The 27,903-nt window shown below is 44.0% G+C and overlaps 2 protein-coding genes across 8 annotated transcripts in view; one reads left to right on the top strand and one right to left on the bottom strand.

Moving 5' to 3' along the window:
* The window catches only part of SFI1 (SFI1 centrin binding protein), a 29,824-nt gene extending 23,168 nt beyond the window's left edge, over positions 1 to 6,656 (top strand). For 2 of the 3 annotated variants that reach the window (XM_030958723.1, XM_030958722.1), the window contains exons 27-30: positions 517 to 661; positions 1,435 to 1,558; positions 2,263 to 2,365; positions 2,868 to 3,239. In XM_030958723.1, the coding sequence (XP_030814583.1) occupies positions 517 to 661; positions 1,435 to 1,558; positions 2,263 to 2,365; positions 2,868 to 2,975 (480 nt within the window). In that variant the 3' untranslated portion in view covers positions 2,976 to 3,239. Of the gene's footprint in view, positions 1 to 516; positions 662 to 1,434; positions 1,559 to 2,262; positions 2,366 to 2,867; positions 3,240 to 6,260 lie in introns of those variants that run through there. The other variant, XR_004061144.1, reaches the window with a different exon arrangement.
* PISD (phosphatidylserine decarboxylase) lies at positions 3,232 to 27,640 on the bottom strand. 5 transcript variants are annotated; one of them, XM_030958725.1, is made up of 9 exons: positions 16,978 to 17,026; positions 16,750 to 16,820; positions 12,279 to 12,694; positions 10,507 to 10,672; positions 8,291 to 8,527; positions 8,028 to 8,166; positions 7,163 to 7,309; positions 6,288 to 6,448; positions 3,232 to 5,991 (listed from the first exon to the last, which is right to left on the bottom strand). In XM_030958725.1, exons 3-9 carry the CDS (start codon positions 12,473 to 12,475, stop codon positions 5,767 to 5,769), a joined length of 1,272 nt encoding a protein of 423 aa, XP_030814585.1. In that variant the 5' UTR covers positions 12,476 to 12,694; positions 16,750 to 16,820; positions 16,978 to 17,026; the 3' UTR covers positions 3,232 to 5,766. The 5 variants fall into 5 exon arrangements, with proteins under 5 accessions (XP_030814585.1, XP_030814589.1, XP_030814588.1 ...); XM_030958729.1 differs by having other exon boundaries at positions 12,473 to 12,694; XM_030958728.1 differs by lacking the exons at positions 10,507 to 10,672; positions 12,279 to 12,694; positions 16,750 to 16,820; positions 16,978 to 17,026 and adding exons at positions 20,581 to 20,756; positions 24,496 to 24,590; positions 27,602 to 27,640.
* Between the last annotated feature and the right edge of the window lie 263 nt (positions 27,641 to 27,903).

Below are 27,903 nucleotides of genomic sequence, written 5' to 3'. Positions count from 1 at the left end.
TGCCTCTGAATGCCCCAGCACTGTTTGTCCCTAGTCTGAAACAATCCACATGCGGGGTTCTGTAGTTCATGCCTTTTTCCTGGTTGTCTTCCTAGCCAGATCTCTTCCTAGCAAGTGATGTGAGGGTGCTTCTGCCTCTTTGGAGTTCAGAGCAGTTACAATTTGCTGTCCAAATTGCAGGGATTTAAGAGAAACTCATCTTAGGAGCACTGGGTGTGTCTGAGAGCTTCAAAAAAATTGAAGTTCACTTAACCTGCAAGTAGGTGCTGCTTTTTGAGCTCCTTGTTCCACACAGAATGGGAAGTTTTAATCTTGGTGAAATATCTCCTCCATGCTAAAAATCAAAGAGCCCATCTTTTAAGCTCTGCTTCTTCTGTGGGATTTTATGAGAGGGGCTCAGCACCTACAGGAGTTGTCTGAGTGGGAGTAGGACTAAGTAGTCAGGCACATCCTGCTTGTAGGGTTTACTTAAGAAAACCCTTTGAGGAAAACCCCAATATCATTCTGACCTTCTAGAGAGGAGGTCAGCCTGCCAATGGTCACAAAGGAGCCCATTCTCAAGACTCTCAACAGAATTCCGTGGAGAAGTTGCCACCAAATTTGCAGCCACATTTGCTGTCATCTGAAGACTTGATGGGAAAAAGGAGTCACCAGACTGCAGGTACATCCTCAGATCCAAACTGTAGCAATTGCTCATGCTCCTCTCTGATCTATGTGAGACTGCAAGTCACTGCCACAAAATGTATGGGAGAGAGGGCAACCTTGTGTGCCAGCATGAGGAGGTAAAGGGTACCAGTACTCCCTTCTGGGAAGGTAACTGCAGTTGGGTGGATTCTGTGAGTCTGGGGGCTAAAGCCCTGCTCTAGGCATTGAAGGATGGGAGCAGCTTGAACATTCTTTTAGCAAGAATGTGCTCAGGTGTTGGGGTGTTCACATGTACAGCAGAACTTGCTTCAGGAGGGAAGTTCATCCTGTAGAGCTCTCTGAGATTTCCCTGTACTTACAGCATGGCTGTAAAGGGGACAGGTGGTGTCTAAGCACCTCCCTTTGTGGTGTTTTAAATTACATCAGAGCATGACATTTGTTCTGCAGGACTACTGCACTTAATTACTTCTAGACTAAATGTGAAAGACTAAATTCTGAACAGGCCAAAACAGTATCTGTAGTACTGAACCATCCACCAGAGCATTTTGTATCTTTTATGTGTTCAGACTGAGTCTTCAAGAGCTTGTTCTGTTGTCAGAACTCCTGCTCTCTCACTGGAGGGCCTGATCCTTTGGGGTGAACAGGTACATGGCAAAGGGTAACCAAATACATGAAAAGCAGTTGGGAGGGTTCCTTTTTCCCTGTCATTAAAAATATTTTCTGGTTTTTTGTAAGAAGAGTGGATGTCTGTTCTACTTCCATTGCTTGTGCCTTTTATCTTCCATTCAGCTGAAGGGGAAAAGAGGGAGCACAGTTCCAGAGAAGAAATGATGTTGGAGAGAAAGGTGGAAGTTGAACTCTGGCATATCCAGCAGCAGATGCAGTACTACTACAGCAGGAAGCAGGAGCTCAAGTAATGCCCCTTTAGCCAGCCTCTCTTCATGTTGTCCACTCTGTTGCACTTTTTCTGTATATCTACCCTAGAAATAATCAGTCTGCTCACAGTAGAACTGTGAATTAAACAGAGAAAAGCTCCAGAGATTTTTATTTTCTCCTTTGGAGTTCATTCCAGGTGAAGGAGAGTTTGTGCATAACTACTTCTGTAGTTAGCCAAGTGGTGTAATTACACCTTTGGCAGCTCTTGCAGAAGCATGTCAGAGGTATCACTGGGTGTAATCAGGAGATAGTACAAATGAATAGGGCAGGGCAGTTGAAATTTAGCTTTTAGTTATTTTATCGAGAGGAGTGAGGAGTGAGCTTTTCCAGCTTTCAATTAAAAAAAAATTAAATATAGCTGGTATTTGATAATTGCTCTACTAGAACAAGAAAACAGAAATGCTCAAAAGAAATGGGGCTTGGGGGGATTTAACTGTCAGGAAAAGAAGAAGTCAGCTAGAAGGAGGTGGAGATGACAGTTTTCAAAGTCCTCTGCTTTCCAGCATCTTTTGGGTTTTTTGATTTTTTAGGTTTTTTTTAATGCTTTAAACAGGATTTTAACCATTGACTGGTTTGAGACAAAAATATAGGTCTTATTGCAAGTATCAATTGCAAGTCTAAGTTGGCTTAGACTGTTGAGCTCTTAATTTGGATAAGAATCCTTCTAATCCATTTTATCAGGTGCTGTCAGCAGCAGGCACAGATTCTGCAGCAGTGGCTGGAAATGAGCACGCAACCAGGAGCCCAAGATGGTGTGCAAGGAGTTCAGGAAGAATTGGGTCAGGTGTGTACACAGCATTTAAATTGAAGCTACTGAAGTGATTATCACTGTGCCTAAAGGCTGATGGTAGCTGTGAGGAATTGTGTAGTAAGCCATTAGTAAAATGCCAAGGGAAATTTGTAGTCAGAAGTAGGCTGAGGAGTAGAAGAGTCTGTGTAGATGCCTCTTCCTGTTTGTTCAGAAATGTAACTCCTGCTCCAGCAGACCTTTCTGAGGCTATTTCCAAGCTATAGATAAAGCTTTCATAGACTCAATCTCAATTTTTTTCTGCAATTTCTCAAGACAGTTCCCTGTGTGCAGACTGGCCCTGCCCTGCCTTCAGGCTCCAGGTTCACAGAGCCAGGTGTGGGTACTGGTACCTCTGAGCTGTTCCTCAGTGACACAATCTGCCACGTACTGGCCCTCAAGTGAGATAGTACAAAAGCTGCTGGAGCAGCTCTTGCTGTCCAAAAGACTAAACATTGTCTGACTTATGTTGATGCTGATGCACTTGTGTTCCTTGCAGTTGCAGGTGAGGATCAGCACTCTCACCAAAGCACAGCTGGCTGAGAGACAGCACGTGCAGGTCCTGCTTGCCCGCCTGCGAGACATCCAGCTTGCCCTGGATCTGTAGGATCTACCAACTTCCCAGCTCAGTGGTAGGATTTTTTGCCCCTTTCATAGCAGGGGACAATGGAAGAGATGTATCCATTCACTTATTCTATGTATGGAATTTATATTTGATAAATTAAGTGAAAATAATTTTGCTTTTTTAATTGTTACTGTAGCTGGAGCTACAGTAGCTGGAGCTATTGTTACAAACTGGAGCTACATCTACCTCATGCTGCACTTGCAATACCTAGTTCAGTTTACCTGTCATGCCACAAAGATAAGCAACACAGATAAGACTCTTTATTTCAAAATGTTTGCAATTAAATGAGTTCAGGTCAGTAAGTCATACACTTTGACATACAAAAATACCGTGCTACTGATACAGTTGAATTAAATGGATTCTCCATGCAGGAGAAATTCACAGCATTATCAGTACCCTCGAGGAACTTTTTCACTCCTGGGGTGCATTGCTGGCCCCTGCATCACAAGCAATGTTGGTTTATTAGCTCGCTCTGCACAGTATTAAAACCATCATAACAACAGCCACTTGCATGCTGAATCCTCTCTTCCTTCTGAGATTTCTAATAAAGCAAACATCAAGCAACCCATCCTCCATCACCAGGCTAATATGTACCTTCAGATACTATGGATGATGCTGCTGAGTAGGAAGAAATTAAAGCTTAAACTTCCTTTGGCTCTGTCTGGATGTCATAGACCCCAGTGGAAAAGAAGGAAAAGATTCATTTGTCTTTTTCTCTCATCCACTAGAACAAATTTTATTTCTCTTGTTAACATGACACTGAAGTTTAATCAAAAAGCTCACCCTAATTTTATCCTCTTGGAGCTGATATTTGCCTTACTCTTTTCTCACTCTCAAAGGTTTAAAAAGACTTGTATCTGGTACTATACTGCTGCAGGAGTAAACTTGCTAATACCAAGAACTTTAACAAGATAGGTGGCTGAGAGCCACTTCAAGCTTTCAAACTCCTCCCTGTGTGAGGAAACACTGACTCCTGGAGCCAAATGAATTTTCTCCTGCTTGTCACCCAAACAGCCACCCTCATCTGACTCATGCCTGGCTACATCAGTTAGAGGCAGTTTATCATCCCTTCCTTCCCGATGACAAGCTAAGCATACAGGACTTGGCAAACTGGACATTTGTACAACAAAATTATATTCTGTTTTCTGCAGTGCATACAAAGAAGGGTTTCTTTAGGAGATCAGAGCCTGTCATCTCCTTGAAGTAGCAGAAAAGTAGCTCAAGCAAGGAAGTAGTAGGAGAAATCTTTCAGAAAGCACAAAGGCAGGTTTCATAAGCGTGTCCACTCCCAACAAGCTCTAGATAGCAAAATCATGTTTGAGTGCTGGGACTTGAAACAGTTTATTCTCAAAAAACAATTTATACATTGCTTTAAAACTCAATTCCTCTTCACTTTGGTAGTGGTTTTTGTCAGTGCCACATGCAGGAGATCCAAGGTGTCAGATTTTAACTCTTCTTGATGTGAAGTCACAAAGAGGCTTTAAAATTTTACAGTGGGTTAAGCTTCAGCACAAAGATTTCAGCCCCCAGCACATTCCTAGCATTAAGTATGAGGGTACAAGTCAGAGCCAGTGTGTTTTTTTTTTGTATTTTGAATAAGATGAAGTTGTTGCCCAGTCAAGGGAGGGCCAGATTGGCACCTGGGAAGCAACATGGGATTTCTTTAAAAAGCCATAAATATTTTAAACACAGTCAGTGCATAGGGCATTTCACTCTGTACAATAAAAATTGGTCCTGAAGTAGCTGAAGCTATCCTTTAACAGAGGAACTAATTCTTCAAGAATTTAGTGACAAAGTAACAAGATACATAGCAGAAAGGAAAAGCATCCTTTAGTTGTCATCACATCACCCAGCAAAAGTATGCCCTGTGTCTTCTAACTCCTTAATCCAAGAGGTGAAGTTAACTGTCTTTCATAAAGACAAAAACTTTAAGGCCTGGAATAGCAAAATAAAACCATGGATTAGGAGGAGGACACAGAGCTTTGTCTGTCTTTAAAAAAAAAAAGAAAATCGCAAGATGACAAGTTCTGTTGTCTGGAATGTAGACACTGTTTTCAGGTTTAAAATAACTGCAAAGCCCATTTTTAAAGCAACAATGTCAGACAAAAGAACTAAAGTTGTCTAACAGTGAAAAACTCAGGATGAGGGATGAGTGTCACTCATTGTACTGACTGACTGTTGCACATTTTGCTTTGTTTGGGCCATGAAGCCACACCAGCAAATTTCAGTTTGGCCATCTGTGCATTCAGAGACTGCTTTTATCTAGTAATTTGGGTGGAGTTTCTTAGAATAAAATAAATATGAGAATATATTCTTTACTCAAGGTCTGAAAAACAGATTCTGTAGATACAAGGTACAAGGTCTGACTCAGCCTGTCAGTGTCCCTTTAAATACAGGTAATCTCTACCTCCACCCTTTCCTACTGCACCTGCCTAGGAAGGCTTAAAAGGGACTTAGAGGCTCTAAGAACATAATTATCCTGTGGCACATTCAGGGGAGAACTTGAAAAACTACAGGCACAGGGTGGGCCTGAAACCACCATGGGCAACATCTTTAAAGGCAGCTGTACCCGATACATCCATGATCATTCAACTCAGTTTCTACATTCAGCAGCAGGTAAATGTAGACCAAATACTTTCAAGTTTAATGCAGCAGTGACATCTTTCTTCCTCCTCACCCAGGTCCTGCTGAGTGATACAAACTTGATAAGTGAAACACTCAGTGGTGTGAAAAGAGTCCCTTTTTATAGAAAATCTTCTTGCTGAGACAGTTCCTATAGAGAGCCCAGTGCTTCTCCAAAGCGGATTTTCTGTCCAGCCTTGAGGTTGAATCTGAAGTCCTTGGGTGCCTCAAAGATTAGTACAATTGTAGAGCCTAAGTTAAATTCCCCTAAATGTTCCCCTTTCCTCATGGGAATTCCCTCCTTGTTGTTGTTGGATATGAAGCTGAAGTCATTGTAGGAACCTTTAGAGTAACTTGGACTGTTCGTGTGCAAGTCCTGTACAGAGAAAAAAGAGAAGGATTTCAGTGCTCTGAATTCATTCATCACCACAGCTGTGGACTGTACACACTCATGCATTTTCTACGCACAAACTCACAGTTCAAAGATGCAAGAGGAATATTTTTTAAGTTGTCTGTATTAGAGCCAACATTGTTTAAAATCAGTCTTAGAATATCAGTACTGTGAAACACCCTAATTTCATTCAGGGTACTAAGATTTTTTTTAAAATTTTGTTATGTTGCACCAACCTCAACCATTAACAACAGAAAGGTGCCTGCTATGGTCCTGCTCACCTGGTCAAAGTAGATGCGGATGGAGCCCACGTTTGTTGCTCCTACAGCTGTTAGTGAGAAGAAGCCATGTTTCCAGTCACCTGTAAGGACAACCCGTTCATTGTGACAGAACAGTTCCTTGATCCAGCGAGCAACTCCAGGATTGACAGACATCAGAGAGCCTGAAGAAGTGAGAAAATATTCAGGTTAGGTGGTCTGGTTTGTAGCAATACTGTAATGGCACTCAGATGGTGTTTTCAGTGTAACTGGAGCTGATCCAGTAAACAACTCTGTCAGTTATTTGTAGGAAGAGAGGCAAGTGCCAGGCAGAGCAAATGAAAGAGAAGTCTGTGCTGAAAACAAAGGGGTCACAGAAGGATGCGTGTGGTGGGTCAGTCTCTCTCTCATGGTATTTGAAACCAAATCTAATACTTAGGGTTTTGCTAGATACCAAGAAGTAAAATATTTTTATCTGCAAGAACATCTGATTCCAGCTCCAGTAGTGTAACTGTTCAGTTGCATTTTCTTTGCCAAGCACAAGCAGAGATCATACTTCAGGCTACTGTTTGGTGTCATCTGCAGAGCTATCTATATTTCAGGTGCAAACTGAACAAACAGTGTTTGGGAACAAATCAGCTCAGCTTGAATCACGGGGTACTTCAAAGGACTCAAACAGTTTGAATACAATATTACTGTTTTCACAATTTTTATGTGATTTGCTCTGGTAAACTATACAGCTGCAAAACTCATTACTGTTTGAGACAAATCACTTTTCTACCATTGTCTGTCATGTTACTGTACAACTTCTGCACTGGTGTGTCTCATTCTGCAGAGGCCCACAGCAGTGCTTCCCTCCATGGCTGCTCTGCAGCTGTTTCCTAGGAACAGAAACCAACCTGGGAAATGCCGTCGGTGTGACACTGTCCAGTCTGTGGGTGAGTGGAAGCAGTGATAATCCCCTGGTGCAAGGTAAATTACACAGTGGTAGAGCTCATTCCCCTCCTTTGTGACCAGTTGTTTCTGAAAAGAGTTATTAGGTGGGGCTGCAGAAAAAGCAGGGAAAGGAAGGGGTTAAAGATATTCCTCCTGAAGTCATCTACCTTAGCCAGGCAGTCTGTGTTAGAGCCAGTGCAATAGCAGAGGATTAAATGCAGCCCACATGGATTGGTGAGACTACAAAAACATAGGTTTCATGCAGAAATCCAATATTTCCAAATGTTCCTGTCTAAGAAAATTAGATCCTGGATTGTTTCAATCACAGTGAAAAAATTTCTTTTGGAGTTTGCCCTTTCCTAAGCAAAACAGCAGAAACTGAAATCCATTACAACAGAATTTTTACTAAAGCTACCCTTTAAGAACAGAATTTGTGAAGAGTCCTCTAAGTCATTAGAGGGGTAGTGCTTGAGCATGGATCTTGTTAAGGAGTAGCTTATCCAGTTTTTGCTCGCCAGTGCTTGGGCCCATTTCAGTGTGACTGCAGGAGTGCTGCAGCTATGGTGTAGCAACAGATCTTTCAGTCAAATGTAGGAACCAAGCAACTCAGTTCAGATAATCAGAATGAGCCAGGCATGACTGTATAAAGCCACAGGTGAGAAAGAGAAGCACTAGAACAACGACATGGTTACCTGCAAATAAAACAAACCAAAAAAGCTTTTGTTCCTGACAATGCAAGAAAATGTAACATTTTTTCATCTCTCTTATGATCTCGGGGAACACTGAAAGGGCACAGCAGAATAAATGCAGAACTGACACAGAACTCACCCTGGCTAAAATGCATTTCCTCTGTGGAGATGCGAGGTCCCAGGAAAGATTCCAGAGAATAAGTAACCCCTTTTACTTGCTCCACTTCACAATTTTTTACCTGTCCGAAATTAAGGATCTTTCCATCAGAGGGACTAATCTACAGCAAAGAGAAAAAATGGAACCAGTCAGCAGTTCATTAAGTCCTCATGCAGCAGTTCCATTCCTCTGGGGGCTGAGGGAAGTGGCAGTGCAGGGTGAAGCCCTCCCTTCCTTTCACTCACCACGCTGTGCACACCGCACACCGGCCGTGCCTGCGGTTTCAGCTTCCTGCGGAAGAACTCACTGAGGTTCCTGTAGTGGTGCAGATCCTCCACAGCTGCCTCCTTCATGTTCACCCCGAAGGTCCAGATGTACAGGCTGTACACCGGCTTCCTCAGCCACGTGGGCAGCTCCACCTGGTTCAGGCGGCCCCAGGCTCGCGAGAGCAGCCGCGTCGGGACCGACTTGTACAGGGCAACCTGAGGGCAGAATGGCAGCAGGTCAGTGCTCTCCCCACTGATGGCTTCCTTACTTCTAACACAGGAAGGATCAATCTGTTCCTGCAAACCCCTCCCTTGAAGTCGTGTAGCCTTTAAGGCAGCAAAAGATTTACACTGCACTTCATCGTCATTCCCTCCATTCTGGCAAGAGTAGACAAGAGACAGGATGAAACTTAATATAACTTTAAAGTGAAGCCAGAATTTCCACTCCTTTGCAGGCTGAAGCTCCACACTGAAGTTACTGCAAACTGCCCAATGTGAGGCTTACAGAAAAAAGAGATGTTGTACATATTCTAGTAGAACGCTCATCAGAAAGCCTTAACATTACCAATGTATAAATTTTTGTGAATAACTAAATGAAAATTGACTGGAAAATAACTTCTTAGTGTTGGATGACATATTCCCCAGACTGAGGGTGCTTCCCACACCCAGTACTGTGTGTCGTATGCTCTAATGACACGAGTACCATCAGTGGGGACTGAAATGTACCCACGGGATGCAGCTACACAGGTATAAATTTATACCAGCCTTACTCCTTCTCTCACAACAATGGGAGCTGCTAATTGCAAGAATATTAAGTGCCTTTATTTCTGTAGAAATACACCTTCGGACTTGCACCAAAAGCCAAGTTTTAGCAAGGAAAACAAGTGAAACAAAGTTGGCAAGAGGTATCTGCTGTTGATGGAAGTGGAGAGATGACAACATCTTTCTGTTGATAATTCCAGCAGACAGCTCTTCTGGGGTTTGTGGTACTTGCTGTCAGCCAGGAAGCTCACATGGCTATGATGTAACTGGGGGAAGCTGGGGAATATGGACCAAGGGAACTGAACACTCTGAAACCAGTTTTGCAGAGGAAGTGGTGATCTGCTGACTGGTGTTTTTGAACAGCTACATTCAACTTGCAGTTAAACCTTGGGATTTTTCTTAGTGAGAGTCATTTGTTCTCAATCATACCCTTCGTGATTAAGTCTTGCAAAACACAGCCATAAACACAAACAGAAGTATGCACTGGCTCCATCATACCAAATACAGCAAATTAAGATTTCACTTACAAATCACCATCCTGTGTACATACAGGGATATTTCAGAAAGGAAGCACCAACCTAATCTTACTTCAGATAAAACCTTCTAAATGAACAGTGCTTTAGGTTGTATAAGCTAAAATACTGAAGAAAAAAATATTGCCATTTTATTTGACATGCCCTGTACTGTATTAATTTCTAAAAATTAACTTTGCTGTTTTCCACCAACACTAAAAATGTACACACACACCTATAAAATCACACCAATTGTCAAAAGCAGTATTTCCCAGCAGCCCCTTCTCTTCAATGAAGCCTGGTTTTCAAGCTGATGGGATCAAACAGAACAGATGTTCAATGAAATAGGCTTAAGAATGGCAATTTTGTTCCTGTTTGCAATCAAAATACTTACTTGGTTGTTGGATTCTGAAATTGCATGATTTCTGGGGAGAATTACTACGTGCAAGGCATCCCATACCCCGCTCCCAGCGGTGTCAGAGCAGAGGTTTGTGTATCATTTGGACATGGTGAACTACAAATGCTCAATGAACTTGAGGAACAAACCCTCTTGGTGCGAAACTAACAAAAAACAAGAGACCAATTGAACAGGACAGGAAAAGGAACTTGCCAGAAAGTTTGGTCTTCCTTGTCCTAGCCCTGTTACTGTGAGGTGACTGAATTCCTTCAGAAGTTTCTGTTGACTTTCCCTGACTGTTAGAGGACAAAGTAATTCTCTGCTCTTGAAAAAGTCAATTGTCTATGAGGCAATTAATCAACACAACCACAGTACAAACTAAACAGAAGCACGAATTGCAGCTCTGCTTTCACAGCAGTGATCAGCAGGCTGCCCTGCAGGCAGCAGCTCTCCCCACAGCTGCTGCCAGCTCCTCCAGGACACAGCTCCCAGACGTGGCACACGAGAGAGCTGCTCACACTTACCCTGCTCATAGGCCTCCATCCCACTCTGGTCAAGGGTTTAAGAGCACCGAAAGGCAGAAGGTAATAGAGAATAGTCAGAGGCCAAGAACGGAGTTTCAGAGCAGGCCTAGACATACAGCTCAGCTGGCCCAACCTTCGCCTCAGGGCCAGCTGGGGGAATTGCAACCTGAAAGATTACATACACAACATCAGAGGGTCAGGCATCTCAGCTGCAGAGCCACCAGCTTCCAACAGCTGGGTCAGTTATTCCTGCTAAACGTTTCTTAATCTTTCATACTACAAGTCTTTACTCCTTTATTGTTATCAGTTCTTTCCCTTCCCAAAATAGAAGAACAGTTTATCTAAAAATAAAAGTTTTCCATCCAAATAATGATGTTCACCCTCACAGGTCACGTTTTATGAATGACACCCTCAAAAATTAAAGGTTCAACCAGTTTCCTGGTCTTAAAGCCTTCACTAAGTATCCTGGTTCTGAAGAGGGAACATGTGGACAAAGCCAATATTTCTACTACTGCACAACAATCTAGTCTCCATAGCCCAGTAATCAACTCCCCTGCCTCATAACCAGCTGCATCTCTGATTTTTTTTTTGTTACATGGATGTCCTGACTGAGAGAGACCTCATTTTACAACAATTATCATGGGGAGAAGTTGACCTTCTCACTCTCACAGGGAAAAGCTGTTCAGCTTCTTAGCAGAGGACAGACATTAAGGGCCTCAGTTGATACCCTTGCAGGAGGTCTGGATGCAAAACCCGTAGGGTCCCCATTTATTCTTTGGCTTCTACTCATGAAAAACCACTGGCATTTCCAAGGTCACATTATCAAATGGAAATCTGTCTACCTGAGGGCAACTATTGAAATGACTGAACTCCTGGCTAGGTGACTGTTCTGCAAGCAGGACACAGCGACGTGCGCACACAAACTGAAGCGGCACAGTCTGGCTGCTCCCAACAGCTCACTCTCTCAAGGGATCCTGTGACATGAAAGAGGAACTACAGAATACTGGATATGTCTTTCCAAGATGGAAAGAAGCTGAGAATTTAAAAGGAAATTTTCTTGCCAACTCATTCTTTTCAAAACTTGGATCAGAATTAAAATATCAGGCAGACAGGTATAATTGTCACCACTTCGGGATACAAGATGGTGCTTTTGGCTCAGAGATGTTTTTTCTGCAGTGAACACAACTTCTTTCCCCTGAAAAACTAATAAATAATGATCCGTGCATCTTAATGCAACAGGGAAAAGGAACCCTGAGCAGAAGTGCTGTCTCAGCAGAGTTAATGCAGGATTCTCAGCAGGAGATAGGACTGACTCGACATGGGAATAGGAAGGGACACTTGACATTCTCCCTCCCATCCCCACCACCCAGCAGGGCTGGCGGGCCAGGAGCCGGGTTGAGTCCCGTTCTCCCCCTCCTGCTGCTCTCCCCCCCTTCACTGCAGTCGCTCCTGGACCAATCCCTGCAGAGCTGCATCTCGTTGGAGCCCTCAGGCTTCTCACTGCCTTGGCCTGGTTTCAGAGCAGCCCCTCAACTAATTTTTCCATTCTCCTAGTGACAGAGAGTAGAAGGGAAAGGAATGAAAGCTTCCCCATTCCCCTTGTCACAGAACAGCATGCCCTTCTCTGCCAATACAATGTATAAGGAGCTTTACAGTAATTAGGCCAAACAAAAGCTTCGCAGATGGCTCCCGCTCCTTCTGCCCAGAAACCCTCCCAGCCTCCCTCCCGCTTCAGTCACCATTCCTGCAAAGCAGAAAATACTGAACAGTACCTGAAACGAGTTCTCCTACTTGGTGTCCCACCAGCAGAGCCAGCTGGGCCTGGACTCTCCAGCTGTGGGTGCTGGTCCCCGGCACAGCTGCTGCTGCCGCCGTTCCCTGAACGCAGCCTCCGGACATGAATTTTAACTTTGCGGAGGTTGTAGCAAGAGGGTGGAGGGTTAGATAAAGCTTTGTAGCATCTCACCATTTCCCTGTGTGGAGCTCTGGTCCCTGCAGGGTGTTTGACTGACACATCGTCAGGGTGATGGCTGTTGCAAGGCTCAGTCTTTTTTCCTCTACCTCTCTTTCCTTTGCTTGCTTGGGTATAGGAGAGAGGACACGGCGTCACGGTTTCTAAATCCCCCGCTGGTTTGTCTCTGGATTCCCTCTCTGTTTCCCACTTGAATCTCTGCTACGAGAGTTGCAGCTATTGCAAACAAACAGGCATTGTGTCATATTTCAACATCCCACTACAAAGCCGACTCTGTGCACGATAAAAATGAGCTGTCCATATGAGCAGTCCTTGCTTCTTGCTAGTCCGGGTGGCCATTGAAGCCCAACTCCCCAAAAAACACCCTGCAGTCTGTCCCAGGCTGCTGGGCAGCAGTGCTCTAGTGAGAGCAGCAGCCAGCTGGCCTTGCACAGCTCATCCCAGCGCCAGCCTGAATGCAAGGCTGGGAGGAGGAGTGGGGCGGAGAAGAGGAGGAGGAGGAGGAGATAACTCCCAGCTTCAATTCTGCAGTGCAGCAGCTGCTGCTAAGAGTTCTGGACTCTTGGGCACCAAAAATCCTTTCCTGCTCTTAGTGTCCAGCTTGTAAAGAACAAAACAGAACAGAAAGAAATGTCTTTCTGTTTTACAACTCTTGCCAGACACAAACATCCATCTACAGAAATCTCCTTCCATCTAAAAACAGTCAGTCAGGGAACAGGTAATGGACATTCTTCTACAAATAACCAGATATATACAAAAAAAGCCAGTTTTAGGGCCAGCTTGAGAACTGGGTATAAAAGAAGTGTTATGTATCTATTATGTGACTTTCAGTACTGTCACAGTTTTTATGTCCAGTAGAAGTAAAATTCAAAACAGGAGGAAACTGTTTGGTAGCTGGTTCGATTTTTAAAGACCAAAGGCTGCACTGTTTTCTATCTAAGCATTCTAAATATACAGAGAAATTTCCCTCTTTAATCCTACAGAACACACCTCAAACAGATTTTCTGAATCTCCTGTGACTGGGTTTGGATTGTTAAGGGAGTCCTGCTTGAAGAAGTCAGCTACATCTCACCTCAAGATTAAACCAAATACTCAGAACAATTTCAGGACTGACTCTCTAGTGGTTCCATTTCACTTCTGCTTTCTGCTAAAGCTGGGTTGAAAACAAAGAAAAAAAAAACCCTCCTTGTTTCCAAAGCCTTCTAAGCACCATGAAAACTGTGGCTAACAGAGTAGATGAAAAAGAGCACTGTTGCTCTGATTGAGGGAAAGGCTTGTATTGTAACAGGGATAATGCAGGAGGAGTGGGAGGACCAGCAGGAAAAGCTAGAATTAACTAGCAAAGGACATCCCAGTCAGGCCTCAAAAGGAGAATATTCAAGCAGTACTTGTGTATTTTGGTTGGCCTTCAACTACAAATATTACAGATACTCCCTAGACACACCTCTGTAGACCCCGCATTAGAGTATTTTTCTCGAGTAGAAAACTTCTATATGGTATTCTGTGTGTCAGGAAGTTCCAAGACCCGTGTGGATGTTGTTCAAGCTGAATTTTAACAACTGCAAATTAAAAAAGAAACCCAGCTAACTGAATGAGGGGAAATTTAAGATCAGTGAAAGCACTCAAAACATACTCCTTCCTCCCTGAGCCTTGTGCCAACTCGTTTTGTTTTCCTATTTAAAATATCATTTAGTCTTTCGCTGGCTGGCACAAGAAACTCCTACACAACAAAAACGATGCCATCTGTATAGTAAAATGCTGAAAGCAGTTAGCCAAAATCCTATCAAAATTCAAAGAAAAGCAACCAGGAGCACAGGGGAGCTACTTCAGGAACATTAGAAATTAGTAAATACTGAATTTTAAACAGCAACAAGCTAAATTGACTACATTGTTTCAAAAGAAACTTCATCTGATCAAGACAGAATTATTTTTCATGCTGAACACGTGTGTTCACAGAACTGTGGGGAGAGAATTCGTTTGGAGCTGGGCAGGAGCAGCAGAGCACCCAGCCCAGCAGCTCCTGCATCCAGGGTGGAACCCTGCTCCCCATCCCATCTCCTCCTGTGCAACCTTCACCCTTGCAGAGGGAGAGCAAACACATCTTATCACATCTACTTCAGTGCTCTTCCCTTCAGGATAAGGGAGGTAACCCACAAGCTCTTCCAGTAAAATCCAATTTTATCCCTCAAAACACTTTAAAGGAATTATTATATTCTCAGCTGAGTAACCATGATTCTATGGAAGCATGTACCAGATAAACAGCTGATCTGCTCCCTAAAAAACCCCAGACACTGAAATGTTGTACAGCCTGATGAAGTGGGTAGTATCACCTTTCAGTCCAAAACAAAAAATGTGGGGCAAGTAAGATTCCTGTCCAGGAAGGGGAAAACATGGGTGTTACAAGTTTTTTTTTTCTCCACCTCTTAAAAAAACTGCGTACAGCCAAGTAAGAAGTTTCTCTGAAGTTCTGTTCTACTCCCCTCATTACATTCACCAGGATGCCAATACCCGAGTCCTGCTGAGGTGCTGACATGCCTGCTGTGGCTGCCCCAGAAGTAACATGCAGTTCCTACAGTGTAAGAAGGCTGAAATGAAAAATCCACCCTGAATTTACCTGCTTTCCATGGGGAAAGGAACAAGAACTGCTCATCAGACAGCTCATGACAGAAGAACTCATATACTGGCATCTCAACAGCTGGGCCTCTTGGGATGCAGGCAGTGCCCACAGCCTGTGTCAGCTTAGACATCATCAGCTTAGACAAAAATCTTTAAAATGTTTGGTTTGTTGGGGTTGCAGACCATGCCCAAACTCCCTCACCTGTCTGAACTCACCCAGAATCCACGCTGGGCAAATAAAGCAGCAGTTAGCAGCAGGTATGAATCCATAGAGAATGATCTCATAGAGAACTGCTATACTCTGTCAGCTCAAATAAGCATCAAATCCAGTGACCTCTTTTAATTACTTGTCAAATAGTGAACTACTCAAATCCTTCTCTCAGGTTTTAAAAAGACACAGCAAGGCAGTTACAAGAAAGACTAATATACAACTGAACTGCAAACCTGCAGCCTCGGTTTTAAACTGTAAGCATGAATCATTGGGCTTGGAATGTGCTGGTCAGTGCTCAAAGCCCTCTGGTCAAACTTTCTACATTTGGTCACAGAACTACTGTTTAAAAAATGCACTGAACGCATCCCAGTGCTGTACTCAAGTGCCAGCAAAAACTACGGTCGTGCACTCAGGGGCGAGGTACTGGGTGCCCGTTGTTAAATTCCCGTTCCTTTCCCAGCAGTGACTGTTTAGTATCACAAACCTCATCCCTGCTCCCACCCAACCTTCTCCGCAGGCGGCCCGGCAGGACAAACACGGGATACTCCACACCCAGGCAGGAGCTCCCGGACTCGGAGAGCACAACAGAACCGCCCCGATGCCGCTGGAAACCTGAGCGCAGGCTGAGCGTCTGCCAAGGCCACGGGATTGCCGCGCAGCGCCTTCGGGAGCTCTCCCGGGAGGAGTTTTCCAACGGGACTGACCAGCGCTGCCCAATGAAACGTACCGTGCTCGGCTGCATCTACCCGCGCTGTCTGAAATGCTACACTTCTCGTTTCAAAAAGCCTTTCTATGCATTTTCTCTTCGTGTATTAGGAAAAAAAACCTTTTTATTGCTTTCCCCTAACTTTACAATGCTGTTTCAGTTATTTTGTATAAATAGAGCAGGGAGAAAAAGAAATATTTTAGGATAGCCTAACGGGACGACTGGGTTCTGAATTCTGTGCAAAAAGCCTGTTATAAAGTCTCAAAGATCTTCTGTGAAGCAAGGACATAAAGCTTTATTTATTTACAAAGTGCCATGAAATTTGATGGCACCCTTTCAATACTTTGTAGTAGTAATTTCCAATTAACAGTTCAGAACAACACTCCCCAGTACCACCCCTACTATCGCCCCATTATTTTAGTTCAAGATATCAGCAAAGCAAACTCTCAGCTCCAGAAAGGATCTCTAAAGGAAGCACAAGCCGCGTTACATCCTCCCCACAGAGCAGCACCCGGCGGAAGCTGCGCAAAAGCTCCGGCGGCTCCTCGGCCCCCTGTCCGCCCCCAGGGACTCTGGACTCCGACAAGGCTGGTCCAGCAGACTCATTCTGCTTAAATCTACTCAGAGATTACTCATGAGTCGACTTTGGAACATCACCTGAAACTTCCAGCAAGCCAGAATGAATCACCCCTTGGCCGCCAGCCCTCGCACATCTGCCCTGCGGTCCGGTACCCTTACCTGATGCCCAGGGAAGTCTCCTTCGTCCCGGCTTTCCGCCTTCAATCGCCAAAACGCGACACCGACCCTTCCTTTCAAAGCAGTTTTCAGACACGTGAACAAAGCTCAGCGGACTGTGAGCCCCCCGCCCATGGCACCGCGGCCATCCCGCCCCCGGGGCCCCTTCTCCGGGCAGGGGAGCGGAGGCGGCCGGGCCGCATCCCCCGCTCCGCTCCGTTCCGTTCCTACCTCCCGCCGCTGGCAGCCGCTCCCGGCCCCGCTCCGCTCGCTGCCGGGCGGTGCCGGCCCGGCCCGGCCTTAAGGAACAGCGCGGGCCGGCGGCCCTGCCCCGCCTCGGCTCCAGCCACTGGCGCTGCTCGGCGGCTCCTTCCCGCAGCGCCCCGGCCCCTTGGAGGAGGGGCCAGGGCAGCACAAACGCAAAGGAAGAGAGCGGAGGGCTCCGGAACACGGGCTGCCCCAGGAGGGTCAGGCACTCCTGGGGATCAGCGCTTCCCGAAGAGCCGCTGGCCCGGACAACGGGGAAAGAGACTTGTCGGGCAGCAAGGCACCGATGCGGATTCTGTGCCTTGCACAGCTTCCCCCCGCGTGCCGGGTGCGGGAACACAATCCCACACAGGCACTGGCAGCCAAAGCAGGAAAGTGTGCTCCTATCTCACAAACTGCTTCCGAAAAGCTCAGCTAAAGTGCTCTATAAGCCCAGCAAGACGCTCAGGAAGATGCACAGGAAGTTGCACGAGACAGAACAGACTCATCTAGTCAAGAGGTCTTTTCACTGTTTAGATTTTTAAAAAACCCACAAACCCAAACTGGTTTTATTTGGTTCCATTTGCCAGGACAACCGAGAAAAACATTTACACTATTGCAGCCTTTACACAATCTGATACTGTTGAAATGTCACTGGTTTTAAGATTTTCTGAACATCTTGCTGGTGTACTTTGAACCACTTTACAAGGATTTTTTTAATATAATTGCATAGATGCTCCAATAAAACTCCAAGCATCAGAATCTGGGAGCAAGAATGAGGAATAAGAGACCAACTGGAGATTATATTTCTTCCGAAGTCGAATTAAAAAAAAATCAGATATTCTTTCATTATTAGCTCTTTCCTGAACTTGAAACACACCTCTTACCACAACACTAAGTGTCTCTTCTGGGCCAAGAAAAGCACCTTCTGTATTGTACTGCCATATGAGCTCCAGTATCCACTGTTACATAAATACAAGCACTTCCTGCCATCAGTAGGAAAGACTGTTGTTCTGAGAATCCAGACCCTAAACCTATGCTCGAACATTTTCCTGGTGAATTAAGTTGTTTTTAAAAACTGGCCCACGACAATAAGCTGCAGTTTGAACACTGCAGCTCACTTCCAGAGACATTTACTGTGCTTTCCTGGCACAAGTCACTCCAACAAACACTGCTTTTTCCTTACACAGAACAGAGCAAACTACAGGAGCAAAGGATGCCTAAAAGTTCCACTCTCAAAACTCTCGTTCATCTGCTCACTCTGTTCCTCCAAACTCCCCCTCTGGTCAAGCTTTCCCACAGTCATTATTTGATCCTGTATCAACAGTGCCCTGGTGCCCAGGTAAGAAGAAGCAAAGTGCCTCTAGTTAGCATATGAATGGCATGCCATGCATGCAGATCCCAGCCAGGAAATGTTCTGTGACAGCAAAGATTTGGAACAATAAGCTTCCATCCATCTGATAAACATCTACCTGTCTCCCTCCAAGCCCTGTGCTTTACCTCATCTAATTAAATGAAAGCTGATCCCCACTGGTATTCACAGTAGGAGACACTAAGGCGTTAATCAGCTCAAGCTATTAGCGACAGAATGTCTCTAAGAAAATTACACAAAGAAAAGGTCTGTGCTAAAGAAACAGTAGTTCTGCCTTTCCCTGTGGAGAAACTTAAGGGACACTTGACTTGCACCAGATTAATTTCTGGCCCCATCCTTTTATGAAGCTCAAGCAAAACAAAACCACACAGCAGTGTACTGACTCTGTAATTCAGTCAAAAACGATGCACACCTCAATGAGGCTCCCAGCATGTATCTCTGCTACAGGGGAGCTCCCCTGCCAGCTCAGCAGGCTTAATACATTTAGTATCTGTCTTCTCAGAAGCAGGGCAATCTGCCTCACACAGAGCTGGCAGGTGGAAGAGGGTCCACATTCCCACAGGAACACGAGGCTGGTACAGTGGAATCAGCACTTCAGAGCAGCAGGCTCGGCAGTGAGGGCACATGCACCAGTTCCTTGTTCTGCATTACTCTTTCAAAGCCCATTCAATCACACTTGGTCTCTCTTTGCCAACGCAAAGGCTTATTCTGCCCTAAAAACAGGACAACACCCCCCCTTCCACACCCCTTAGTGTGAGCCCAGTGATGCAAAACCCCAAAACAATGGAAAATGATAGGTCAGCAAAAAACCCCACTTCACTCTACAATAAAAAGGAACAATGCAGCTCTTATTTTTCTTGAATCCTTCATTGTTTGGAATATTTCTTGCAATGTCTGACCACAGTTTCTCTTTTTCCTCATAACTATTGAGCTTCCTTTCCCTCCCACAGAAGCATTCAACAGAACTCAAGACATCAGGAAGGACTGGGATGTCTTGTTAGTGTCTCCTACTAGGGTCTACTGCATCTGGGGCCCTGCTTATCAGTTTGAAATTCTTTGTATTTCCCCACTGTAAAAACCAAATCCTTTAAGGCTGTTTCATCAAAAGCAACACTCTTAGCTTCACCAAATAATAACAAATCAGCATATCACTATAATGAAAGAATGCAAATGCAATAAGAGAATTACCCAATTTCATACCAAAACATATGAACAATAACAAAAGAATATTTGTTTTCAAGCATCAAAACTGAATTGACATTGCCTTGTTAAATAAATACTCTGAGGACACTTACCAGTTCTTTTTTTAATCAGAACCCATTTGAAACAAACTTCAGCATGATAAGAATACACAGGAGACAGATTTACAGACAGATTCCTCAGGAGCTATCACAGGCTAAGCTGTTAGCATCTGGACTGTCTGGATCATATCTGGTTTTGGTCACTACTGAAATTTAGGGATTCCAGCCTAGTCTCCCACAGGCATGTGGCCAAATCACTCACACACTGGCAGTGTGCTCAGGAATGCAAAGAAACTGTGAAGTGCCAGAGGTCACACTGAAGCATCTCCTACACAACCTTACAATCCTAGAATCTTTAACTCCTTGCCTTCAGAAATGACACTGAAGCAGGCACTCATCTGGCTGTTTGGAAGAGCACCACATATATTTTAAACTGTCCAACATGGAGTTGAACAATATACCTAATACTTCAAAGGCAATACAGTAGTTACAGGAAGTCATGAAGTATTTACTTCAATGCTGCAATGGGTGTTTGACGTATGAATACCATAGACACCTCCTGCAATTCCACAATAATTCCTCAACTCCTTGGAATCCAAAAGGAAAAGGCAAAAATCCCTCAGGATCAAGAGGAATTACAGACCTAAGTGAAAAAAAAAACCTATGAAAAAAAATCTTGCTGTATATTCATTCAAGAAATCGGTAAATTTTTATTAACCAGGCATTCATTCCATCTCAGCTTTCTTGTAAAGCACATAAGGTGTCAGCCACACTAAAAGATGGAGGTGTTGCTGGCAGTTGCTAATGTATCATGACTTCAGCCAAATGAGTTACTGAAGTGACAGAAACTTCAGTTCCATGAGTTGTCAAGAACACGTTGTCAGTAGAGGCAAATTCAAGACTCCTGTGTTGAAATGGAAGCAAAGGAGCTTTGCATCAAACATGGCAGAAGTAAAATTGCCTCAATTTTCTTACCTCCCATTCACTTGCAAGCTTCACAGGCACCTCTATGCCCCTCTTCTCCAACTGTTGCAACTTGTAATCCTCATATTTTCTGTATCCTGCATATCCTCCACCTGTAGCTACCAGAACATGGAAGGGCCGCAGGCGGAAGACTTGGCCCGCTGAGGCAGTGTGAAGCTTCTTCCTGTCTGTAACAGCAAAAATCCCAGACTTCAGGAAAGAGAACAGCTACACAGTAAAGAGAAAGCAATCCTGAGCAGTGAGGGATATGAGCTGGGGTGATGAAAATGTGATTAGAAAATCAATCTGACACAGAAGGAAGGTATGTGCAGATGCTCCTGAGTACTCCAGTTATTGCAGTTTACCAAGTTCCTGTAACTCAACTGACCACCACTAATTGGTCATCTGTGGTTTTAACCTCATCCCTGTCCCTGCCACCCCACATGCTTCCAACATTCTTCTCCCCAAAATATGTATAAACTGTGCTCCCTGAAAGCCCTGTGGAGAAATACACAGAATTAGTGTCTGACAGCACTATCATAGTTTGCAGCTGTGAGAACATTGGTACTGTGTGGAATAATCATTTGCTGGGAAACAGTCTGTACCACAGTGAAGCTTTGTGCTTCTCAGTCGTTAAAGCTTTCACTACAGATAGGGAATCCTCAGACTGTGCAGCTAACTGGAAGAGGGAAGGAAATGATGACCCGTTTTAGAGTAGGTGGGGTAACAGGAAAACAGGCCCATTTCTGCTGTAATAGAAGTCACCACATGAAACAAAGAGATGTGTAGTATTAAATCTGGTTTTTACTGAGTAACTACCAAGCTCCTCCTGCCTAAGTCCAGCCTTGCAGTCCCTGTGAGATACAAGGACACGGTGTGGTCACTAAGCAACAGACCGAGCATGGGGCAGGCACAGCTGTGGGAGTATTTCCCTTCCAAAACCTTCAGAGAAAACAAATCTGTCCGGGGCTCAGTCAGTGTTAGACTGTGCTGCTCGTGTCTGCCAGCCATTCAGAAGTTCTCAGCAATGAGTAGGAGTCACTACCTGAGAGAAAATGCCCAGAACCAATTCTTGATACTGATTGCTGTCATTTCCACAGCAATCATTAAGTTGCATGCACCAGAATCAAACCCAATGAACTTTAACTTCCTCCAAAGTCAGGTTTCTTAGGGTTTGACTATGAAAGGATGCATTAGCAACCAAAAGAATTCAGCCAACACCAACTCTATTTCTAGGCACATAAAGAGACAAAGCACAATTGTTTTGAAGTCTGGAAAGCTTTAGTTCTAAGGAATTTAGTTGATTAGAAGCATTCAGCCATGATGCTGCAAAAAGATGCCAAATAAAAGTAATTCTTGTCCACATTTTGTTTTATCAAAATAATATTTCTTAATACTTTCTTTCCTACACTCGTGATTTAAAATATTGCTACATATCCCAAATGCACCATAAAACAAAACCAGCTTTATTCCTTCTAAAAAAAAAGTATTTTCTTTTCTGGGGGAGAAAAACAACAAGGCAGCAACTACAGTTACAGTTAAGATTCTCTTTCCTAAAGAACAATACTCAGGGAAGGAGAGGGATCATTTAGAACAGCGGAATGTTTAAAAAGACAGACTTGCTGGAATTTACAAAGACTCTACAACCTTTCAACTTTGTATCACTATTTCAACAGAAATGTCTGTACACAGACCAATGATACTCTTTAGCCCTAAAGCCTTTAACTCCCTTCCACCACATCTTTGGTTCTAAGTTAGCAAAGCTGCCCAGCTATTTCAGCAATTTCACAAATTCCCAAACTAAAAGCCCTCAGCAAGAACAGCTTTTTCTGGTTTGGATCCAGAGAGAGGCAGTTTCTGCTTCAAGAGCATTGATTACACCCATGTGAACATTTTTCTTCCTGTAACAGTGACCAAACCATGTGGTGTTCCACAAGCCACAGCAAACACAATTTAAGTTGTTGATAAATGAAGAGTTGACTTTTCCCCATCTCCAGCATTAATGAAACAACACTTCTGTAACTGGTCTCCAAAACATTATCATTGCAAAGGCATCCAACGTGCCACTGTCAAGCTGATTTGCCCTGACAAAATTCCACACCTTTCCCACACAAGTGTACAAATTCTAAGACAAGAACAGTAGTTACTGATTCTGGCAACAGAGCCAGGTTCAGGCAGCTGGCACTGCTTAGATTTCAGCTGAACATCGTGTTCTCTATTGATGCTACTGCTCTCCCTGGAAAGCAGCATGAGAGTGTGTGGAGAGCCCATCTTTGGCACAAGAGCCACCAGAAACAAGTGCAGGGCAAGAGGAAAAAGATGCAGGACTGTCAGTGTACTAATAACATTTTAGATACTACCCTAAATCTGAAGCCCTCACAGATAAAGCCAACCTCTTCCAGAATTCTCTTAAACACTGAGTATACTCAGCAAAGGAGAAAAGAATTAGTAACAGTTTCCTTCTCTGGAACAGGTGAAAAAGACACATTCCCTCAGAAAGGCTGGAAAATTCAGGATGAGAAAGGAAACTGAATAATGGCAGGAGTGCTCTCCACACTTATGTTATGCAGTTAGATGCAGTAACATAAATGCTGCTCCATTACTCTGACCAAATTAAGAATTTCTTCCAGGACATGACACAAACACTTAGAGGAGGTCATTATAAGGGATAGAGATAAAATTAGAGAAGAGTTATCTTTCCTTTAAATCTAAATCAGACTCTAAAATATCAATTAATTAGAAAATGTCAGGCTAAAAAGTTGAGTTGTTCAAAACTCAAAGCTAATTTTGACTAAAATGACCTTTTCTTCCTTGTGATCAACAACTTTGCATTATGTCTCAACTTGCAAATTTTTTTTTCTCTAATGACTTTGATTTATAGACAACAAAGCCCTGATCTTTTATTGATTTGTGTAAGCATATTTTTCAATAATGAAATATCCATATATGATATGCCAGACAAAGCACTTGGACAGGCCAGTTAACCCAAAGAAATGGTTTTAGAAAATGGGACCAATAGCTCAGTGGAAAGGAAAGAAAAATTGAAGACTTGTGCATATATTGCAATGCACATGCTACAAGTTTACAAATATTCCTTAAAAGCAAACAGTAATATTTCATCTTCACAGCATTACCCAGCTACAGAAACATCAAGTGCAAGTACCATTTCAACTAAGTCCTAAACATTTCATGTAAACCTACTCTGATTTCCTGATCTAATCAAATTATCAGTATAGACTGAAATATAAAAGGATATTTATACCTTTTCATTCTTATAGGGCTGTTAAACTGCTGAAATCTGAATTTCTCAGACTCTTCAAGGTGAACACCTGGGAAGAGCAGCACTACAAAGCAGGTAATACAGTTGAATATTATAAATATGCATAAGTTTGATGTTGCCCTTCTCAGTCAGTCACTTCAGTAGGTGTGGAAAGTACACAAATTATTGCTCATCAAGTTCATTTAAGTGGGTTTTTTAAATTGTAAAAACACTGTCCTAACATGAATTTTTCTGCTAAATTATACTGTGTTTTTAAAAAAATAATATTTGAACTCTAGACTCCTGAGAAAACTAACTAAAGTGCAGAAATTAATTAAGAAAAATAAACCTATGACTCATGGGTTTTAATTTGCTATGCAGGAATCATCTTCACTAGAAAAAGCTTCAGATGCTTTGTAAAGTTTGAAAGCAACAAACAACAACAGCTCATAATAAATCTTATTAAAAGGGTAAATATACTTCTTTTACTATGTGGAAAACACAATTTGAAGCTTGTGTCTAAGAAAATGCCATTAATTGGTATTTGCTGCTGGACTCCCACTCCTTTCATTTAAAAAAATTTATCTTTTCCAATATGAGACCACAATTTGATTAACTGTGAGTGACCCTGAGTTTAAAACCACTTGTAGCTACCACCCATCACTTACCACTGAAAAATGTCCTGGAAGGAGGCTGCTTCCAGAGGACTCCAGCTCTAACACACAGGTTCCTCTGCACCAGCAAGTTACAGCTGCACAGCAAGCTGAAATACAACAAACATGAAGTGGCTGCTGAAGTACAAATGTCTAATAATGCACATTTCAGTAGTTCAGCATAGTGACCATCTCATATTTAGCAGCTGAGTAACAGAGGGAAAAGTCTACTCAAGTTATCATAAAATTTTCACTGAGCCTAGTCCCTTGTGGTTGACTCCTTTCCTAAAAAAACTTTGAAAAGTCCAACAATCCAACTGCTCCTGCAGGTATTTATTTAAAGATGCATCTTTATGTTTTCTTTTTCTTAACAAATATTGACATGTTCCTCTTGGGCTGCAGTAACAGTGATACTTTTCTCAGTATTGTAGATGCTGATCTTGCCAATAGCCCTCTATTTATGTTATCAGCACGTACTGTATCTTGGCCTGTCTGGAGCTCTAAAATGCAAATAGAGTGGTAAATTTTATAATTATTGTTTAGTACTTGGGATTATTCCATTTTCACTGGGCTGCTACAACTGTGTCATTTAAGAATCTCCTACAACAGCAACTGTCTAGAGAGACACTCAGGATTTGGTTCATGTAGTTTTTAGATTCACTTCATGTAGATTCACTTAGGATTTGGTTCTTGTAGTTTTTACCTTACCTCCTTAGTGGGAAGGAGGAAGGGTGTATAGAGAAGTTTTGGATTCTATGAAGCAATGGCATTTATTGGACCAAGTGGTGAGTTGAAAAAGTAAAAAGGCTGCCAGGCACAGCACCTCTTCTTTAGAATTTACCTTACCACTCTGTTCACTGGTGAACTGCACTGAGAGTGGTTCTGCCCCTCTGAAAATACCTAAAATAGACTTGGAACTGGCCAATATAGAGAAAGGGTTCACCCAGGACTTTTTGTGTGTTTAATATATGATGTTGAATTTCATGTTGATAATAAATCTGACAAGAAGACATCCAGTTGTACAAGAACTGTTCCAAGTCTGTAAATAAGCATGTTTAAACAAGTATTTGACTGTGGCCTGGCAACATCCTGCTGTCAGACAGGATCACAGGGAGGAGAGGGACAGAGTTCTCACCCCAACAAGCTCAGACCCTTAGGGAGAACCAGATCTTTGTGCAACTTGCTCACTCTCAGGAGGCAATGCCACAGCTGGGATGTCTTCATCTGCCCTCTGGCCTTTCATCTGCTCTTGATCAGATACATGGAGGACACAATTACTTCAGTAGCTTACAAGCTATTGCATCATTTGGGGCCATTCAATCTCAGGAAGTGATTATTAAGAGTTTAAAGACTTAATTTCAGGTGTCTACTGAGTTACATATAGGCATGATCTGTTTATTTCAAAGAAGAATCTACAGACTTCTTGTCTAGAAGTCACACCATTATGTCAGCACACTTGGTAACTATGCTTTAACATCAGCCAACAACCCACAGCCAAAGTTTTCTCTTATCCCTATTGCAACAGTGTCAGAATATCTCACTGTGCTCTTCAGCTCCATGGTCTCTGTTAAAATCCCTGCATTAACCCAAACATGACAGGACAGACCCTCCCCAAGCCCCACATTCCTGTACCCACGTGCTAAACATGCCCCACTGCTGCATCATCTCCTAGGATGTCATTTCCTTAGCAGGACAGAAAAAGTGCTGAACATACAGAACCTGTATGTTCTACAGAGCAACACGTTGTGATTTGCCATGAACAACGAGGTCACCTGATGCTCTTGGGTCATACCAGGCCTACAGTAATTTGTGGACTTACAAGGCCTGTTTTACAACATATTAAAACACGTGGGATAAAAGGAGCACTTGCTCATCAGTAAGCTGGGAGCCTGTGGGCTACTTCTAAGGGATTCAAGAAATAAAGAACTAATCGAATTAGTATTAGACTTAAATTTAGCAGAAGAGTTTTCAAATCCTAAAAAGTAATGAAAACATTATTAAAACTTAACTGCAGCCTAAAGCATCAGTATTTGAGACATTTATTAGCCTTCCTACATAACAGTCTATACAAAAATGCAGTCAGAACAGAACGAGTTGTGTTGGCTTCACAGGAGCATCCAGGAGCTGTGAGGCAGGGCAGGGCACCTGGGACTTGGTACCTCCTCAGACAGTGAAGGACACAACACCTAACCCTAAGCTCTTACCAAAATTGCTTTTGGTGTCCAACACTGGAAAATCAGTTTCCATCTTACTCTGAAACCCACCTAACAACAGACAAAGACAACAAAACTAAAAACAGTCTCAGCTTCCCTGCTCCTGACAGCCTGACCTTGGTGGGTACAAATGCATGTTGGAGTACTGACCCCCTGCCTCTCCCTCCTGACTGGAGGCTGGTGGAGAAGGAACTGCCAAGAAATTCCCTGTTAACTGCAGCCCCTCTGTGTCTTCAGCCATCTCTGGGCAAGGGGCAACAGTCTGCTGCCAGCACTGAGGCCGGAGTGAACAGAACACTCTGTGCACAAGGTGTTTACTCCAGGTTTTGAGAGAGAAGGGGGAATAAGGGGACTGTGTGTTCTATCCAAGAACAGGGATCTGCGGCCGAGAAACAGCATTCCTTAAGCTGTTTCGTTGCTATGAAAAGCACAAGCCGTAAGAGGATATCTCCTGCAGAGGAGTCTCGGTGCCCGGCCAGGTGCTCCTGCTCCCAGCCATGCCCCGGATTTCATAACCCGAGGGGCTGCAGCTGCTCCCCATCCACCGACTGCTGCTCAGCACCTGCACTCTGACAGCTACAGACTGCAAACCCAGTCAGAACTGCACGAGGCCACACGCTTCTCGTTCTTAAAATACTTAAACCCCCTTATCTTCCTTTCCAGCTTGGGGAAGGAGGGCAAGGCTCCTTACCCATGCCAAGGGCAGGGCCAAGGCTGCAGAGACAACTGCACTCACCCCGCTAGGGAAACGTCAGCGAACGAGGGGGGCGAGAAGGGGGCGGCTGCGGCCCCCGGCCCGGCTCCTCCTCCCCCGCGGGGTGCCGGCTGTCAGACAGGGCTGCCGGGGCCAGACAATGACAGTGACAATGACAGTGACAGTGACAGCCCCAGCCCCGCCGTGCCCGTACCTGGTCCGCGCCGCGGCCGCCGCCATCTTCCCGCGCCGCCGCCGCCGCGTCCTCTGCCGCGTCCCGCGCGGGAGGGCGGGAACAGCGCGGGGGGCGGGGCCAGGGGCGGGGCCAGGGCCGTGAGGGGGCGGGCGCTGCCGGGCACGGCGTGTATGAGGGGGGCGTTATTCCTGAGGGAACATATTATGTAGGGAGGGGTTCATGCTCGAGGGGAGACCCGGAATGGGGATACGGGTGCGAGGCTGTTCTTCAGAGGGGGGTTTGATCTGTGAGGAGGGCTGTTCTCTTGGTGCGGGGGAAAA

The sequence above is a fragment of the Camarhynchus parvulus genome, chromosome 15 (genome assembly GCF_901933205.1).
Source record: "Camarhynchus parvulus chromosome 15, STF_HiC, whole genome shotgun sequence".
NCBI lineage: Eukaryota > Metazoa > Chordata > Aves > Passeriformes > Thraupidae > Camarhynchus > Camarhynchus parvulus.
This window is presented reverse-complemented; position numbering and strand designations above follow the sequence as displayed.